General features: G+C 35.9%; 4 protein-coding genes across 4 annotated transcripts; 1 reads left to right on the top strand and 3 right to left on the bottom strand.

Annotated features, from left to right (window-relative positions):
* Nucleotides 1–5,394: 5,394 nt before the first annotated feature.
* LOC140785094 (uncharacterized) lies at nt 5,395–7,328 on the top strand. Its single transcript, XM_073132825.1, has 2 exons — nt 5,395–6,249; nt 6,337–7,328. The coding sequence occupies exons 1-2, from the start codon at nt 5,615–5,617 to the stop codon at nt 6,998–7,000; spliced, it is 1,299 nt and encodes a 432-aa protein (XP_072988926.1). The 5' UTR covers nt 5,395–5,614; the 3' UTR covers nt 7,001–7,328.
* A 1,457-nt stretch (nt 7,329–8,785) lies between these two features.
* LOC140783530 (agamous-like MADS-box protein AGL29) lies at nt 8,786–9,496 on the bottom strand. Its single transcript, XM_073130436.1, has one exon. It carries the CDS (start codon nt 9,494–9,496, stop codon nt 8,786–8,788), a length of 711 nt encoding a protein of 236 aa, XP_072986537.1.
* A 1,140-nt stretch (nt 9,497–10,636) lies between these two features.
* LOC140783571 (cytochrome c oxidase subunit 6a, mitochondrial) lies at nt 10,637–14,217 on the bottom strand. Its single transcript, XM_073130488.1, has 4 exons — nt 13,237–14,217; nt 13,027–13,133; nt 12,882–12,924; nt 10,637–10,906 (listed from the first exon to the last, which is right to left on the bottom strand). The coding sequence occupies exons 1-4, from the start codon at nt 13,337–13,339 to the stop codon at nt 10,866–10,868; spliced, it is 294 nt and encodes a 97-aa protein (XP_072986589.1). The 5' UTR covers nt 13,340–14,217; the 3' UTR covers nt 10,637–10,865.
* Nucleotides 14,218–14,352: 135 nt separating this feature from the next.
* On the bottom strand, nt 14,353–18,107 carry LOC140783570 (ergosterol biosynthetic protein 28). Its single transcript, XM_073130487.1, has 3 exons — nt 17,865–18,107; nt 16,004–16,210; nt 14,353–14,776 (listed from the first exon to the last, which is right to left on the bottom strand). The coding sequence occupies exons 1-3, from the start codon at nt 17,977–17,979 to the stop codon at nt 14,706–14,708; spliced, it is 393 nt and encodes a 130-aa protein (XP_072986588.1). The 5' UTR covers nt 17,980–18,107; the 3' UTR covers nt 14,353–14,705.
* Nucleotides 18,108–18,819: the final 712 nt, after the last annotated feature.

Here is an 18,819-nt window from a genome sequence, read left to right as displayed (position 1 = left end):
GTCTAGCCCAAGTTGGTTAGTAAGGAAATAGGGTTACTTGCTATGATCATATGAATAAATTAAAGTACCTAGTTCAAGCTTTGAGATAATAAAATTTGTTTCGTATTATGATTGTTGACATTATTGTTACTCATGTTTACTAATATCTCATATATATATATGAGATATATGTATATGTATTTCCGTAGCAAGGAATACTATTGTTTGAGCAATCATAAGTAAAATGATTATTAAATTCGTTCTCTATTTATCATTTTCCATCTATTTTTAAAATTCTCAAGGGACATGTCTCTCGAGTCTCAAGAGATGTCTCTGGGAAAAAATTATCTTCAGGTTTCCAATGTCAATCATTATTTAGAAACAATTTATGTTATATGCAGTATATATATATATAAACACTAAGGGGGAGAGAGAGAGAGAGGATTTTTTTTTTTGGATATTAATTCATAAAGTTCCGATTGTTTTTATAAATTTTAGTTGACATTTTTCTGCCTGTCCACTCTATATCTATGACAAGAATACGATATTTGTTAATCCTCACAAGATTAAAATTTTGTTGATCTCAACCTCTCAATAGCCAGGGATATGTAGTTCTATTAATTTAAAGTTCAAATGACTATGTTTAATATAAACAAAGGGAGAACTTCTATTAAGCAATTGTCCCTTTTTCGCATCAACAAAAGTGTATTCGCTGACTTTGGAAGTTAGTTTTATGTAAGACATGTCTACTCTTGGTCACGTAGACAAATAGAAAACATAATTAAACAAATGTCTTATTTTTGTTATTAATCCTCACAGGATTAGGTCAGAGACATCAGCATTAATATTTGTCCAATTAATTGCTTACAGTCTATATAAATATTTCTCACATCCCAGTCCTTCACCATAAGAGACTTATCAAGGGAATCTGCATAGGTATATTATTAGTACAATAACCTGAGAATTTTTAAGACATTTCATATACCTTGAACTATTTGTAATTATTAAAATGTGATACACATTATGATATAGATATCGATTATCTATATCGGATTATTTAGTTCTTAGTACGTTGTTCTGTTCTTCCGCATAGTGTATAGCAATCATCATACTTATAATTTTCACCTTCTTAAGAAAAAATTGGATACATACATTCTCTGAATTATCTAATTATATCACTAAATCTCCTTTCATTAAAAAGAGGAATAGCAAGTAAGTATTTAGGAAATAAATATAAATATTATGATGATCTTATCCGCTATCTTACCTATAAGTTGTTCAGAAGGAATACATCCTTCCAGCAACCAACGCAATAACACAAAACAATACCCACATTCATATTTATTGTAATATGGTCTATGGGCATCGATTTTATCATAGGAAAGTCCTAATTTTAATAGGGCTAAACATAGAAAATCTTCAATTCACACAATGAGAGTAAGTTTTTGTATCCTTCACTCATCGTCATAAATCCTTCTCAAGTATTCTTCACCAAAAGCACAAAAATTACGTTCGATTATCAGAATTTTTTTAGGAGATGCTTATCATTATGTATAATACCCAGAAACTAAGGTTACATTCAACATCTGTTACATTCTAGAAATATAATAAGTAGATACAAGATTCAATATTTACCTCTAATTTCTCGCTCTTCATCTAACCGCTGAAATTGTCTAAATCTTTATATTATCTTTTGATCTTTCTTACATGATCTTTTGGAGCCAGTATTTCATACATTTTGTTTTTATTATTATTAATATATACATTATCATATAAGTATTTATTATTCGAACATACATTTTGCTTTTAATACTAAAAAATACAGTGAGTTGAATTTATGGGGTAAATTTATTCTTGTCCTCCCCCTTCATACTTGGGCATAAAATCACTTTACCTCTCCTATGCATATTTATGTATCATTTTAACTCTTTATACTTATAAATAATGTAAAACTAATGACACTATTAATAGAATATTTAAAATTACTAAAATACTCCTTTTATTTTTGTTAGATAATAATATATTTTAGGGAGAATGAGGTTTTGTTTTAACAACAATACTAATCCCTTCTTTTGCACTTAATTAGAAGCGGATATAAACTTATTTCTTAATTTATATATAATAATAGTCTTTTTTAGTTCATAAAAGTTAAAAAAGAGTGTGAACATAAGTATGTGAGAGTAAAGTGATTCTATACCAAAGTACATGAAATAAATACATTTAATCCTAATTTTACCTTAATAGTATATAATGAGATCAAAAATATTCTGAATGTTTTCTTTTGTGATAAATTTCTCTAAAATTAATTTTCATGCATTATTTGGAATTATTCTTTCTTATATGTCAAGTAAAAGTGATACAATCTTTCTATGGATACTAATAAAGAGTATTTGACATCCAAACTTTGATATTAGAGTCTCATAAAGATATAAATAAACAAAGTCTTTTGCAATTTAATTGATTTTATTTTTTGATTGATAATAATAAGTTCTAGAGTGCATTACATATAGACAAATTTTCTAAAAAATTCTATAATTAAATTGCTATCCTTCTTTTATTTTTCATATAATCATCTACCTACTTTCATGCCTCCTAACAAACTTCCACTGTACCACGCTTTAATCACGGAGATTATATACAACTGTTGTAGGGCCAATGGCAACTGCCATGCGTTTAATAATTCATGTCATCACAATCATGGGCATTGGTGTATGACTAAAGTTACTTAACCCATATTGTTTATTTGCCCATAAGATAAGCTAACTTCCATTGGACAACAGCATGATAAAAAAAAAAATTAAATATTGGTTGTTGGATGTGTTGGGATTTTAATAGAATTAAGTTAGGTTGAGTTGTTAATTTGGACAGCTCAGGAATAATAGATCTCCTTTCATAATGGATAAAACAGTAGTTATTGGTGCTACCCTATTAAACAATGGCCACTAACAAACTAATATTAAACCTTTATATAATCTAGACATGTTTACATATATATATATATATATATATATATATATATATATATATATTCAGAACACATTGCCAGTTACATAATCAAATACGTTATATGAATATTTCGTCAAAAATTAGCATAATGATAAGTTTGAAAGAGATGCAGTTTATAAATTTTCAGTGGCAATAGTCTAAAAGCCCCCTCAAACATATCGCATCCATCGACATGAACTAGATACTGAGAGTACGTTGGATAGCGAGGCGAATAATATTTAATTGTCTATCGAAATAGTGGATAAGTTTGTGTGTGGCTCAAGGTAGAAATATATATTCTTTCCTAATCTGAAAGCATCAATTATTTCATATCTGAAACCCAGATATCAATTGACATCTCTTGTGGAGTTCATTTAACTAGTTTGCCCGATTATATTATTATATATGTGGATAAAGAAAATAAGAAACACCAAAATCACAGTTTACCTCATAAAAAATAAACAGTTTAATTTTCTTATGACCCACATAAAATTATAGTTATTAGATTCTCCATTCAAAAAACTAGTGTTATAAATACTGAATCAATGTGGTTCCTTGGCATCACAAGTAAGTTGCTAAATCACATAAGTATACCATAATTTTTACCCCACAAAAGGTTATTTGCTTGAGGATTTGGGTAGTGCTACCTCTGCTCTTATCTATCCAAAATAGTCTATTAACTTCTTGAAATAAGAAAAATAAGGGAAAGAAAGTATAGAAAAACTCTGTCACTTAGGATATCTTGGTCACTGTATAATTGATAACATTCTAAGAGATGCCCTTAAAGCATTAGGCCAAGGGCTGACCCAGTTATCCATCATTTAACCCGTCAACTCTTAAATTATATTAAAAGAAAACTTAAAGAATATTTTGTTGTTAGTTGCATTGTGATTACAACCTAAGTCATCTCCAAAATGCCATATTTTTTTTATATTTTGCTATAAGGATATTTATTATTATAATTTTTTTTAATCTAAAATGCCTTAAAATTACCGTGCCGGCTAGTGTTATTAACTATTAGTTATTATATAGATATGGATTAAAATAATATGTGTAAAATAATGGTAATTTATTGAATAAAATAAAAATGAATAGGGAACTAAATTTTAAAAAGTTAAAATAGATGTATGTAAGATATTTTATTTTATTTTATTAAATTAATAGGGTAAAATTAATTCGGCGAGTTTCTAAAGATATTAAAAGCAAAATGTATTGTTGATAATAAAAACAAAAGTTAGGTGTTTTCCATAAATTCCCCACGGCAAATAATTCCAAGCTTCTTGCTGGGGGGGAGGGGGAGGGGGAGGGGGAGAAAGAAGAAGAAAAAGATCACTTGCCACCTCTAAAATGAGACCCAAATCCAACTCACTCGTGCATTGGCCAGTTGGCCCCAGACTCGTCTGGGCCCCACGGATCAGCTGGATGACAGCAGCCCCCTAACGCTATCCCGTTCGCCTCCCTCGATTGGAACGAATGGGAGTAACAGGACCAAAGAAAGGGTCTTCTGGGCCCCGCAGGCTTCGGTCCAATCGACGACCGTAAGATCCTCGTAAAGACGTATTAAGAGCCATCGATTCACTCTGGGTCCCTCGGGCGTGATATCCGAGGGGGCCCCACTGCATCGGATGCGTGACAACTGACAACAGCAATCGTACTGTAAAGTCGCTCGTCTTTTGTTTTCTTTTGCATTTACACCCTCGAACTCTACTAATTAACATACGGATCCTCTAAGGCTGGCGGGAGTTTTCCTTTTTTTGTTAGGATTTAGGATTTTTTTACATAGTTACCCCTGGAAACTTTCAAAATACGTGATTAATACTACATTCTTCAAAATATTATGATCGATGAATTACAAAAATGTTCAGTTAAATGTCACTAATCACAGTTAAAATTAGAAAATTCTATTTTAGTTTTATATAAATTACTTAAAATAATTATAAAGCTATCCAATGTTATTCAATATCATAGTACAAGAAAAGAAAATTTTTAATTTTTTAAGAAAAACTAATGATATATATTTTAGTAATTTAGACGAACTTATTAATCAAATAAGAGAGCAATATATCAAAACTAATCAAAATGTAAAAAAAAAATTAAAAAAAAAATCAAAAGTCTTGAGTAGGGATTATGGAGGAAAAACCTTTTTTTTAATTTTTTTAATCTAGTATGACAGAGGCTGACGAGATAAGATACGTCCACGAAATAATAATATTAATTTCGATTATGAACGCTAAATAGGCAAAACTGAAAGCAAAACGGGTATTTGCTGGGGAAATCTGAAATCCTTGTCCAGCGTCACCGAGAAATAGGATACCGTCCGCTTCAGATTCAAACTTTGATTGGTCCATTACAGGCTGTACACAGCTGTACTCCAACTTCTCCTCTCCTCCCCCAATTTAATTACACTGAAATAAATAAAAATAAATTCTCTATATTGTCTCTATCTCTTGTTAATCCATTCATATATATTGTTAGCAAAGAAGCAAGTAAAAGAGAAATCTTTTGCTCTCCGTTGCTTTGTTGGCGTACGTGCGGCTCCAGCTTCGCTTCCTTTCCATTCTTATATCTTCTTCGCTCACCCTTTTCAAACCCTAACCACCCTCCCGAAGAAGAAGAAGAAGAAGAAGAAGAAGCGAAGAGGAGAGATAAGATGGACCCGTGTCCATTCGCACGGGTCCTCGTCGGAAATTTAGCACTTAAGATTCCCGTGCCGGCGCGGCCGGCCGGTGCCGGAGTGCACCCCTCGACGACGCCGTGCTACTGCAAGATACGGCTTAACAAGCTCCCCTGCAAGACGGCGGTGGTGCCTCTCCTCCCGGCGAGCGCCGGGGACCAGGCCCCGTCTCCGATGGCATCGCCTGCGGCGGCGTTCAACCTATCAAAGGCCGACCTCGACCGGATCGCTGGGAAGTCGATCTTCTCAGGCAGATCTTCCCGGCTGAAGGTGGCGATCTACACCGGCCGGCGAGGCACCACGTGCGGTGTGAGCTCCGGCCGGCTTATAGGGAAGGTAAAGTTGCCGCTGAATCTGAAGGGCGCGGACTCGAAGGCGATGGTGTTCCACTCCGGGTGGATCGACGTCGGGAAGGACGCTGCCAAGGGCGGTTCCTCTGCGCAGCTTCACCTCACCATTCGATCTGAGCCGGATCCGAGATTCGTTTTCGAATTTGACGGCGAGCCGGAGTGCAGCCCTCAGGTTTTCCAAATCAAGGGATCAATGCGCCAACCCGTGTTCACCTGCAAGTTTAGCTGCCGCAACCTTAGCGATCTCCACATCCGGTCCAGGTCCGCGCAATTCGAATCGACTCGATTCTTTGGATTCCGACCCAATTTTCTTCAAATCTGACTCAAAATTTTCGGAATTTTCACCAGATCGATGCAATTGGAGTCGAAAGGATCTCGAACCTGGCTGAGCTCGTTCGGATCGGAGAGGGAACGGCCCGGCAAAGAGCGCAAAGGTTGGTCCGTGACCGTACACGACCTCTCGGGTTCCCCTGTCGCTCTCGCCTCTATGGTCACCCCCTTCGTCGCCTCGCCGGGAACCGATCGCGTGAGCCGCTCCAACCCCGGCGCATGGCTGATCCTCCGCCCGGGAGACGCCACGTGGAAGCCGTGGGGCCGCCTCGAGGCCTGGCGGGAGCGCGGCGGTGGATCCGGCGATTTCCTCGGATACCGCTTCGATCTCCTCGGCGTCTCCATCGCCGAGTCGACGATCGACGCGAGCAAGGGCGGTAAGTTCACCATCGACCTTACGGGCATCGCCTCGCCCGGGTGCAGCCCTCGCGGGAGCGGGGATTTCGGGTACGGGTTCTGGCCCTTAGCGGGTTATCGGGGTTTCGTAATGTCTGCGGCGGTGGAGGGCGAGGGCAGGTGTAGTAGGCCGGCGGTGGAGGTCGGCGTGCAGCACGTCGGCTGCACGGAGGACGCCGCCGCCTACGTGGCCCTCGCCGCTGCCGTTGATCTTAGCATGGACGCTTGTCGTCTCTTCTCTTGCAAGCTCCGGAAGGAGCTCTCGCAATCGGATCTTCTTCGGTGATCCGAATCCGCTTAGACTACTGTGTGTGATTTTTGTGCGTTTTTACCTTTCCTTTTTATTCTTCGGTCGTAACTGTACAGGGAAAGTGGAGGGGTGAGAGTCCAAAAGGGCAAATCGAGGGAGTTTCTTCTGCATCTCCTTTTGTCTTTCGGTGCCGTTTGTTTGTGTTGGGCGAATAGTAAATTATTATGTCTTCTAGGTGCTTTTTGATGTCTAGGAGAGAGAGTGAGAGAGAGTGAGTGATTGATGACGGAGAGAAATATGTATGTATGTATGTATGTATGTATGTATGTATATTATAAAGTGTGGTGAAAGCTGGTTTTGTGTTCGTGATGAGCACCTTCTAGTTTATTTTATTTTTTTAATTTAGATAAAGAGAGCTACTGCACCAATTAGAACGAAACAAATCATTTTAAAATATTCAAACATAACTATTATAAAGGCTAGTATGAAATCTAGCAAATAGATAAAGTTTGCTATGTGAAAAGTGTTTGGACCCACCCACCCCTTCTACTTGTCAGTCTACAGAGGTTGAGGTTGGGAGGGACTATTATTTATAACCGGAAAGAATGGACGTGTGCTGCTGCTGCTTTTACGGGTCCCATCCACGTGGCCTGTTGTAGGATTAAAGAAAATTAGATTGAGATAAATTTAGACTCGTCTCGGATAAAGAAAACTTTTAACCTAATCTTTTTGTTAGTTGGTTGGTTGTAAAATGAATTACAAGTGTTGGAATAAATATATAGAATAAAATAATATTTCGTTGTGATAATTGAGATAAGAGATACAAATAATTAATCCTATTAATTTTCTTCTAGTTTAATGCAGATAACTTTTTTTTCTTAGGAATGATAAGAAATAGGAATTTAATAGAAAATGTAAGTTTATTATACAACAATTATATTATTGTATTAATCATATATTATCATAATTTATTATATAGATATCATCACAAATACTATCACAACTGAGCATCTCATATCAAATTATTTTTATTATAAATATTATAATTTGATAATATATTAAAATTATATTATAGTCATTACAAATGTATATTTATAATTGTATTACAATTTGCAAGCACCCACTCTCTACTCCCTATTGGCACCAGTTACTTGTTTAACTTCACACAATTGTCAACGAGGCTTGCATGTCTGCCTTGGCGATATATGTAAAATGAGCAGAAACTTGTTTCAACTTCACACATCAGAGAAGCATTCGTATAATTAGACATAATCCCTCCCTTTCTATCCGGAGTGGTTCCTTATCCAGGTTAATCTTATTCAGTCTATTTTTATCTCGTAAACAAGAGGGTAGAGTAGAGTAGTTTACAGTCACTGTCTTTATAATCTTTAAGTAACCTTAGCAATGTCAAATGTATGAGGTCATGCTTCCTAGTTGGATTCTTACTACTTTAATGCATATATATATGGACCAAATTCACATTTATTAATATATGTAATAGTATTCTATATTTTGACACTTATCATGCATATTATTCTAAACAAAATGCTAACTGGACTATGACACCACACCAAGAAGGATGAACACACAAAAGCTTTCATCAAACCCTAGACAGTAACAAATGAATAGAGACTCCAATTCATTTGTCACACCATATTGGAATCCAGACATATATAAACTCTCAGAGATACCTCCAAAATAATAACACTAATCTCACACAGACTCTCTTAACTCAAAAACACAAAGGCAGGGAAATTAAGACAATTTCAATTCGGCATCCAAAAAATTAGCAGGCCCAGTATGAAGTATATTCCCCCAGAATCAAAGGAAGCCAGAGCCAAAGCTCACATCGAACAACCCGTTCGGCTGAAACGAAATTGGTTCGAACGGATTCATCATATTTGTTGGGTCAACATTAAGCACGACATTTGGAGGAGGCGTCATAACCTCTCCTCCCGGTCCGGCACCGGATAATGCGTCGGAGGCTATGACCGGTGCCGAAGAGGAAGTCCGTTGGCCATTGACGAGCTCATCAAGCCGAGCATTGGCTCGGACCACGAGCCCCTCAAATGACTCCTTGAGCCGCCGAAGGTCGGCCAGCCCAAGACGTTCCACATTCTCAGTCCACTTGCACTGCTGGGCTTGCCCTGCCAATCTCAACCTTGCCTGAATCATCGGCGTTTTGGCCTTGGTAGCCTCTAGCTTCTTAGTTAATTCCATGTACTCTTGGTTCAACTTTTGCACCTCGTTCCCTCGGCGGCCGGCCGTGCCGGAGCCGGTGGGGTGTTGACCATCCGATAGGAACCGGTCGACGACGAGGTGCACTGCCGGGCTACCGAATGAGTAGCACTTGCCTCCAGGGGAGAACACCAAGACCGCAATGTCCGGGCCGCAGAGTGTGGAGAGATCACTCGCCTTGGCGAAGAGGCCCATGCGGCGTTTTGCAAAGCATATGTATCGTGCGTCATCGCTCTCGATCCTCTTCATCTCTATCCTTTGCTTGCCCTTGGAGGGTCTCCTCTTCGTCGACATTATCTTTAGGATAGAGAAGCGCAATGCTCGGGTTTATTTTGAGAGAATTTGACTGTTGGCATGGATTATATAGAGGGGGGTTGGGGATAGGAATTTAGTGCCGGAAACTTTCTAGATTAGACTCTGCTAGACATGATGAACTTATTGTAGTATAATTGGTAAGAAAGTGCTAAAAGTCCTATCTATACTGGCAACTAGGTGGCATTTGCCTCATGAGACACAAGATCCACTGAACTATCCCAGAGCCAAGATACTAGGTACATAAATTCATGTTGAAAATAATCAAGTATTGCTATCTTTGCCAATTCAGATGATCTATTAGTATCAATTCCTTTAATTAACGGTAGTTAGCGATATCCGTATCCGGACAACGTAACTATGATATAAGTTAATATTTACTTAATATGTACTCATGTGGTTTTGATTATCCATAGGTTAAGATGAATGAGAAACCATTTCAGGTAAGTTTGCATCAAACACCTTTTCACCCCTGTGTGAACTGCCTCTGGTAGCAGTGGATGGATGTAATTCATAGTGTAGATCAATACAGTGCAGGGTAGTGAGAAAAGAATGTCAATACTTTTGAAACCAACCTATTTCTTAAAATGAACTTATTTCTGATTGCAATTGGTAGGTGACACAAATGGTGAAAAGGGTTCGAGGGATGTGTCTTTTGTCTCATTTTATATCGTATCAAAATGTGTAGTTTAAAGCTCAACCTGCATTATAGTGGACAAATCCTGAACAAATCTATTGACCGAATAAATGGGAAAAGAGGTTCAACAGGGCTTTATATCTAGCCCCAGTAACTGAGGGTATACGTATTTATCATTAACAGTCTTATAACATCCGCCCATGAGCTTGTCAGCTTTGTCCATGAAGTAACACAAAAGTTGTTAATTAAAGAACAATGAAACCTTCAACAGAAACATAATTACAAAGACACCACCTGGGAATAGCTGGGATTGGTCCATAGAAGACATAGGACTTGCATCAATCCAAAAGGCAATAATGCGTGCCACATTATTGATATTACTATCATCAACAATTTTCTCAACTCTAGAGTCAGGTCTGAATCTGACGAGTTATGTACAAAAATTAATAAATGCAGTGTCTGGTGCAGTATAGCATTTACTAGTATTTCAAAAACAAGGTACTAAGTTTCATATCGAAGACAAACATGAACTGGATTGTTTATGTTCACACTTGTTACAAGAAATGAACTAACATCAGACTGCCACTGAGTATTTCAGAAGCAAGGTTCAACAGACTTATTTGGTTTGGACAGAATAACTTCCAACGCACATGACAATGTTCATCTGATTAACCAGAAATTTTCAAGCACAAATTGAAAGCTAGAGAAGTGATGCTAATGTTCAGAATCCTTCACCTCGAAAAGGCCGTCAGGACCTGTACACCACATGCCAAAGAGAAAGGAGTTAGACCAACATAATAATCAAGATTGTAATACAAATCATCACAAGAAAAGATTTCTTAATAACAAATACTGGTACAACTTCAATCTCAAAATAAGGTATGTCTCAACAATCAAACAAAGAAAAAACAATGAGAACCAATCTTCATCATTGGCTTTCAAAAAGATTAAAAGAAAAGCATTTGTCATGGCATGGATGGCTAGATCTCATCTGAAATTTCCAGACAACAAAATATACACAAACAGCATAAGTAAACACCCAACAGCTGCTCACCTCTGAAGAAACAAGAATTAACATTTTGCCATTTTATGATTTAGCATATGATTTCCACTCCAAGTCCTTCTCAGAAAGAATCTTAATTAATGTGTAAACTGAGTATGAAAAAGAGAATGCCTACACCCCCTACACCAATACTAAAACAAGAAGAAAGAAAAAAGAAATCAAATTAAACAGCTATGAAAAAAGAATATATATTGAGCAGCTTTGCAATAACTCTTGATTAGCAAACTGATATAATTTATCACTATTATTCAGAGGTTTACAATATGGAGGAGTCAATTTGAGAAACAAAATTGTAGTTCGGCATGCTCATTTTCCTTTACCCTACACTTATCTCATATAAGGATGACCAAACATCCAAAACCATCAAAAGCCCATGTAATGACAACACTTCCAGAAAACAAAATGATTGTAATTGTCTAGGGATTCCTTATTGAAATAAAACTATCATTGACCATGAGATTTCATTGATAAGGGAAAAAAAGACAATACTTGCATCTGCTAAAATTTGGCCACTTACACAAAGACACCAACTATGACATTAAGGGCTTAAGGCTATTGATCAAGCTTAATCCTGTTCAGTCCAATGCATACCCAGCCATGAATCTCCAAAACTGTTAATTTTTGAGATATCTTGTGAAAAGAAAAGTATGCAAGCCTAAAATCTCATGAATCTGCAACCTTCCTAAGCTTATGCAACACAGTTTCTACTTCTCTCTCCATATCCCACTACATAACACTTCTTAGCCATGTGATGATATCAAATGGGTACAGGATTCAACTTTGAAAGAATGTGTACATGTGAAGCAAATAAAATAAAGCAACTACACATTTCAAGTCCAAATCATAAGACAACAAATGGGGTATATCACAATTTATACAAAGATACAACTTCAATATGAAAACTGATATATGACATGGCAATATTTCATTTCGGTACTAACCAATCAAAAATAACAATGTAATCATATTGCAAAACTAAGAGGTGAAACAGTCTCAACAAAATTGCTGCTGAATAAAATTATTGAAGCATAACTTTTAGACAAAAAACACCAACTCAATAGAATATTCAAATAAAATTCGGTTCTTCTGAAACCAATACAATTAAACAAGCTCTATCAAATACAATTATCTCTGAAAGGTCTAGCTTTAAAGTATAAAATTATCTAATGTTTTTAGAAATTCATCCAAAAACCTCTTAAAATCAACATAATTTGCAGCAAGATAAAACTCAAAATGGTGGACTTAAGAAAACGATGATATGAATTACATTCAACTCTCAAATTTGAGGTTTCCAAACAGAGTTTTGGAAAAAGATAAGTCAGACAACAAATAATACATCTTCAAACTACTTTTCCAACTACTAGAGGGGCACAAATACAATCACTTTGGGGAAACCATGCCACACTATCCAAGACCTTGCAGATTCCTGTATAATTATCACGCAGGTTATATATCTATGATAACAAACCCGATGAATTCATAAAAAAGGAAGACAATAACTGCATGAAATTCACGTCCTCAGAGGCTCCAGACATCCCTAGATAATAAAAGATTTCTCAATAATGTAAGCCCATAATGACGACTAATAACAAAGAGTTAAGCATCAACCATCGGATCCAACAATACGAAGAGAGGAAAGAAAAATTATTAGTAATAAGAAAACGCACCCCATGGGAATTCCTTATTCCGGATGTGCAAATAAGGGTATGGCTGCAAAGGAGACAAAAGAAGGGAAAAAGACTAATATTATTCACCATTAACCACATCAAAAACAACGGAATCAAATAAGATAACCGATGAGATCAAACTTACCGGAGGTTCCTCATGGTGAGGGTGACCCTTGGACAGGTTATATGCGGCGAGGGCAGTGCAGCTCACGATCCCGGCGTACGTAATCTTCTCCCATTTCGCGGCCTCATCTGGATCAAAACGATAGGAATCGAAATAAGTGAGGTTTATAAGCGGATAACCGAAACCCTAACTCTCGAATCGACAAGGAGATTGGGGATCGTGGAAACGAACAGGCGTCGTCGTGGCGAGCGGAGGCGGAGAAGTTTCTCTTGGTCACGTTCTTCGCACCGGCGGCCAGCGAACGGAGTCCGGATCTCGCCATGGCCGTCGCCATCTTCGGTTCTTCCTCAACTTGCAGTCCGATTCAACGATCCCTTTTGCTCTTTATCTGTGCGCTATGTCGTCCCTTTCATTTAACCTATTAAAATAAGTCGGGGTATCGAGAGGATAATTATTTTGGTTTTCCTTTTGTTGGAATATTTACTACTTGACTAAACCCTCTTAGACTATTACTAAATATTCTTTAGAATTTTATAATATTGGCGCATACTTACAAGACCCTTCAAAGCCAATATCCCAACCTAGCCCACCCCAACAAATTAAAAACATTTTTCTTAGATCTAATCACCCTTTCTTACGTATCAAACGTAATTTAAATATTTTAAAAATTATAATTAGTATTCTAACAACATATTCTTTGGTTAATATCTTTCTATTTGAAATGATTGGGTTTAATTAATTGAGGGTGTCATATAAAATTATATAGAAAAAAAAGGAAGCATCAAGCTACAAAATCATAACAATGTGTTGATAAAAAGTAATAAAAATATAAGGAGTTATTTAAATGTTTCTTAAAAAATTTCAATTATATCTATGTAAAAGAAAATTATAGAACCTCCTATGACTAAAAACGTAAGATCAATTCTAATTTAAACAATTATTGTGGAGAAATTTTTTTAGTAATTCGGTGACTTGGCTCAATGTGTCGTAGTAATAGCTCAAGAATGCTCATGATTTAAAGCTTAAAGCTTAAGACTACACACTTAATATATTTGCTAAATTTTAGGGAGATTAAGTGTCTTTATATTTAGAGAGAGAGAGAGAGAGAGGTGGTCGATAACCTTAGGACTCTTAGAATGATTTAAAAAAAAAATAGGTATAGGGTAAGTGAGCATGATTAATGGTCGGTCTAAATAAAGATTATTTAGAGGTTAAAACAATATCAATATTTTTAAAGAAAGTTATAGTAAATGGCTGTGAGGTTTTAAAGCTAGATATTTCTACAAGGCAGGTGCGGTAGAGGTTCACAAATAGACCACAAAATAATGTTTCACAAGAAAAGGGAGATCCGGCCCAACTCATGGTTTGATATAGAATTCCCTTGCAAAGTTCACTTTAACATCACAAGAACAAAAAAGAATATCAATTTAACCAAATCAATATTGGGTTAATCGATCAGTAGAGCTTTAGATATCACGAAGACAGAAAACAACAAAATACCTGATTAGGTGTGGCATTCTAAAAGAGAGATGTCGTCTAAAATAAAACAACTATGTTCCATGAGGACATTTTGGAATCCTGAAAAAAATTAGTTAGTTTGGCCTAAAATTCCGAGAGAATTACATTTTGGAAACAAAGATGATGATGATTCTCGAACAAAGACGGCGTCATTCAGCAAAGTACTAGAGCATCTGCATATTTCATTCTGTCTTAACAGTTCTTCGGGGTTGATGAGCATTCCATTCCAACAACATCCATAGAATTGATGTGCCTAAAGAAACATGAACGAAAGAAAGAGCCAAGTTAAATGCCAATTATCTATTCTAAATTTAAAAAGGGTAACAATTGTGTTAGGAATAAAGAAATGAGTAAGCGATCATCAAATTGTGCTCTAATTTCATACGGAGGAGATTATCTTGACCACCTGAAATAACATTGTGAATAATGCAAGGAGCTCAAAGATCAAGAGTCACTAAGATAGTTCCCAATACAAACCAAGATAAGAAATAAAATATTTTCCAGTACTCTTGCATAGAGGAGCATCAACAGAGTATAGATCCTTTCTCCTTAAGCATTTTCATTAACTATTTTTCTTCAAACAAATCTCAAGACAAAATTATGTTTCCTACTGACATATCAGACTCTATGCATCAAATTTTACTTCAGGATCTGAGTTCTTATTATAGATCTCTTGCTACTATCCAAGGGCATCTTTCCTCTTAGGCCAAAATAAATTGCAAGGCATTAGCTCTTGCTTCATAGAAAACTCAATGGAAACAGATTTTAGATTATAAAGAAATCAAGAATAGCGTATAGAAAGTCACACAAGACAAGTTCCTCTAGAAAAGAAACCAACCATGATTGTGAAACCTTGCCTGTTAGAATTCATTACTACTATAAGAACAAAAAACATAGTATCTTCACTTCTGATCAATATGAGAGTTCAAAATTAGTCGGTACTAGCAAAAAAATTAAGAGGTTGAGAGAAGAGCTTCTGTTCACATTGATATCAGTGACCAGATCGTCCTAAGAATGAAGGTAAAGAAAACTAGGAACATGTCAGAAGCTAGACGAACATCTAAAAAGTAATAGTCCTAGCAATATTTTATTTTCTAATTTGTCTTAAGGTATGTTTGGTTGCTAGAAAGTAGAGTGTAATGAAGTGTCTCGCTTTGTTTTAATTGTTTAGCTTGAAAAGAAGCCTGTTTTGATTAGCTTGAAAAAGAATTGTTCCTCATCAGAAGTGAAACCTTTTATGCTACCCAAGCTGAACAAACTTATATGTACTGTTTTGTTGAGTTATATTTTAGCCAAGCTACCATACAACAAGCCAAAACACATAGATAACTCAAAACATATAAATCAATTTGTGGAATATATCTTTTACAGTAATATCTTAAAATTTTATCATATTGTAGAACATAAGTTTTCCTTTAAATGAATATAAATTTTTACAAAGAGAAGTGAAACAAAAATGCATAAAAAGCAAGTGAAGTACCTGCAAAGATGCTGACAGTTGTCAGATTTGATGCAGCCATCGTATGGTATATCAAATACTCAGTAAGAAAGTGACCAAAGGCATAGACGAATGACAGAAAAGTAACTGTATATAAAGGTTTATTCTCGAGGTTGAATGCGCAGAAAAAACATAGAGTACAAGTTAGGAGGGTCCATATTCCAAAGGTCCGCCCATGAACATCGGTCACTACAAGTAGCAAACAAGACACAGAAAGTTAGAACATATGTCAGGAACACAAGAAGGACATGACAATTAGCAGCTATCCAACCTAAAATAGTAATAGGCTTCCAAAAATTTGCTAGAGTTTTATGACTAATATGTTAAAATAATAACATGTATATTCCAATCTTCCATATCCCAATAATACAAAATACTCACAACTATGCATGTGTCACAGGGAACCCCTAGACAAGGTCTCACCACGAATAGGAACAAGGAAGTGCAGAGGGACAATTTGTGATTAAAGATATGCTTAAATGTGAAGGTTCAGGTTGATTGAAGATTTCCAGGTATGAGAAGTAGCGTGATTCTTAATGCAACTAGAAGAAATTCTCACTAGAATATTCGAAAGCACATGAGGGTTATAACCATTTATACTTGAGGAATATCAGATAAAAAACACACAAGTTGAACTTCAGACCTACATCAATGAGAAGGAAGCAAGCAATACAGTTGACCGAGTCTTGGTGCTAAGTTAACTTCACAGCCTTTGAAGGTTATAATTTGGCATCTACTTGTTATGACATATAACATGTTTACCCCGAGCATCAAGGGTTGTGATGGAACATTAAAATCTCTAGCATATTATCATTGTAGATGCTCAAGTAACACAACCTCTGAGCTCGTGTGAGGATCCTGCTTGCATTATCTTCCCTTTCTCATTCTAAGCACACCAGAAGATGCCTATTAGAATCCTAGGAAGATCCTTCTAATTTGTTAGTGAAGAATTCCAAATGAAAATTCAAAAAGAAATTCAATAATAACTTTGTTCCTTATAAAAGGTATCCATATTGTAACTATCTGTCATATGGATATCAAATGTTTGGTCATTGACATCACCAAAAAACAAAATTATTGCGGCTAAGCCATAATGCATAAGGTCATTTCAATCTTCCGGGAAACTTTTTTATCCGGATTTTTCAAATCCTTAAGTAAATTATTGCAGGAGACACAGTTCTATTCTAACTCCTCTAAGAAGTTCCATTCTAGTCTTGTATTCAAGCTGAAATGGGATTCAAGCCCCATATTAGACATTTAGAAGCTTGTAATAAATAAAAGATCTTTTGCTAGCTAAGCTTCATAAAATTATGAACGAACTTTTACCGTTTTTCTATGAGACCCCAACTCGAGAGTATCATGAACTCATTGTAACGATTTTATATAAGCATGTAAACTTCCATTTCAAAGCCTAAATGCGCTACACTTTGATCAACTTCTTCCATAAAACTCAACAATATCCTTCTTCTCACCCCCTTCTTAGTTAGATCTAGGAAAATTCGCTTCTCCAAACTTCTGATCTGTAAATGAGTTATGGCTTCTGACGCCCATTAGCATATTACACAAAATAACTAGAATGCACAATCTAAAAGCTACCAATTTCTCCACAAAAAAACTTCCATCAACGCGTCATTTCTAGCAAATCTTATGTTTTATAGAGAATCAGTTTTAACATTTAACTCCCAACATTACTTACAGAAAAGATCAGATTTATCAAGTCGTTGCTATGTCGACATCTGGAAAATCTCATAGAATTGATTGCAATCAACCCAAGAATGCGAAAGAAGAAAACTTCCTAGCAAAGTATAAGAGCAATTATTAAAGACGGAGAAAGTGAACGGACTCTGGGTTTTGGAGAAGACAGCGACGCGAAGAGCCCAGATGTTAAAAAAACCGAACCAGACAGAGGCGAGACGGAGAGAGCCAACCAACAACAACCACCAACCTAGTGCCCTCATTGCCGTGTTCTTCTGCGAGACAATTCGTCGAACAGTTGATGAGCGTCTAGTCGATAGGCCTGGATCTATCTATTTGGCCACTTTCACTTAATTTTTCTCCCTCTCGCGTTTATCTTCACCAAGTGTCTGCAGTGGGTCCCCCGTCAACCTGCCAGTATTCAACGCATTTTTAGTGTTATTGGTCCTTGGAAATGTCATCATCCAGGATGTCCACGTGGCTATGTAAGAATTATATACGTGGCTCATTACCCTTCTTTTGATCCCACCATAAGAATAATAGTCCACTTCTCTATTTTTTTTATGAGACTGGGTGAATTACAAATCTATGACTCGAATTGGCGACTTCTGATATCAATGACTTAATATGGAAATTTAAAAATTGTAAGAAATTTGATAAGTATTATGTATTATGGGAGAAGTTATATACTAATCATTTTTTGGTTCAACAACTTCTAAAAATAAATTGATGAACCAAAAAATAATTTACATGAAAATTTCTTTCATAAGACATCAAATTTTTTAGCGTTAAATATATTATTATCATTTTATACTTATACCCAAAATTATTTAACCTTAATGTATTTTAAAAATTTTAAAATAAGTAATGTATTTATGATAAAAAGTGACATCGTTAATTTTTCTATTAAACTTAATTGAACGACGCTAAAATGACTAAAATATTAATGTCAAATCGGATCACACCATGGGACATTGGGCTCAGTGGATTAAGTCTAGTTATCGTATTTATTTATTTGATTTAGTTAAAGCTTTAGTATGTTAGAATTTTATTTAATTAGTTAAATTCAGCTCTGTACAATTTCGAGAAAATATTAATATTCT

This window comes from Typha latifolia, chromosome 3, assembly GCF_019914945.1.
Source record: "Typha latifolia isolate L0001 chromosome 3, TyphaL0001v2, whole genome shotgun sequence".
In the NCBI taxonomy this organism is placed as follows: domain Eukaryota; kingdom Viridiplantae; phylum Streptophyta; class Magnoliopsida; order Poales; family Typhaceae; genus Typha; species Typha latifolia.
This window is presented reverse-complemented; position numbering and strand designations above follow the sequence as displayed.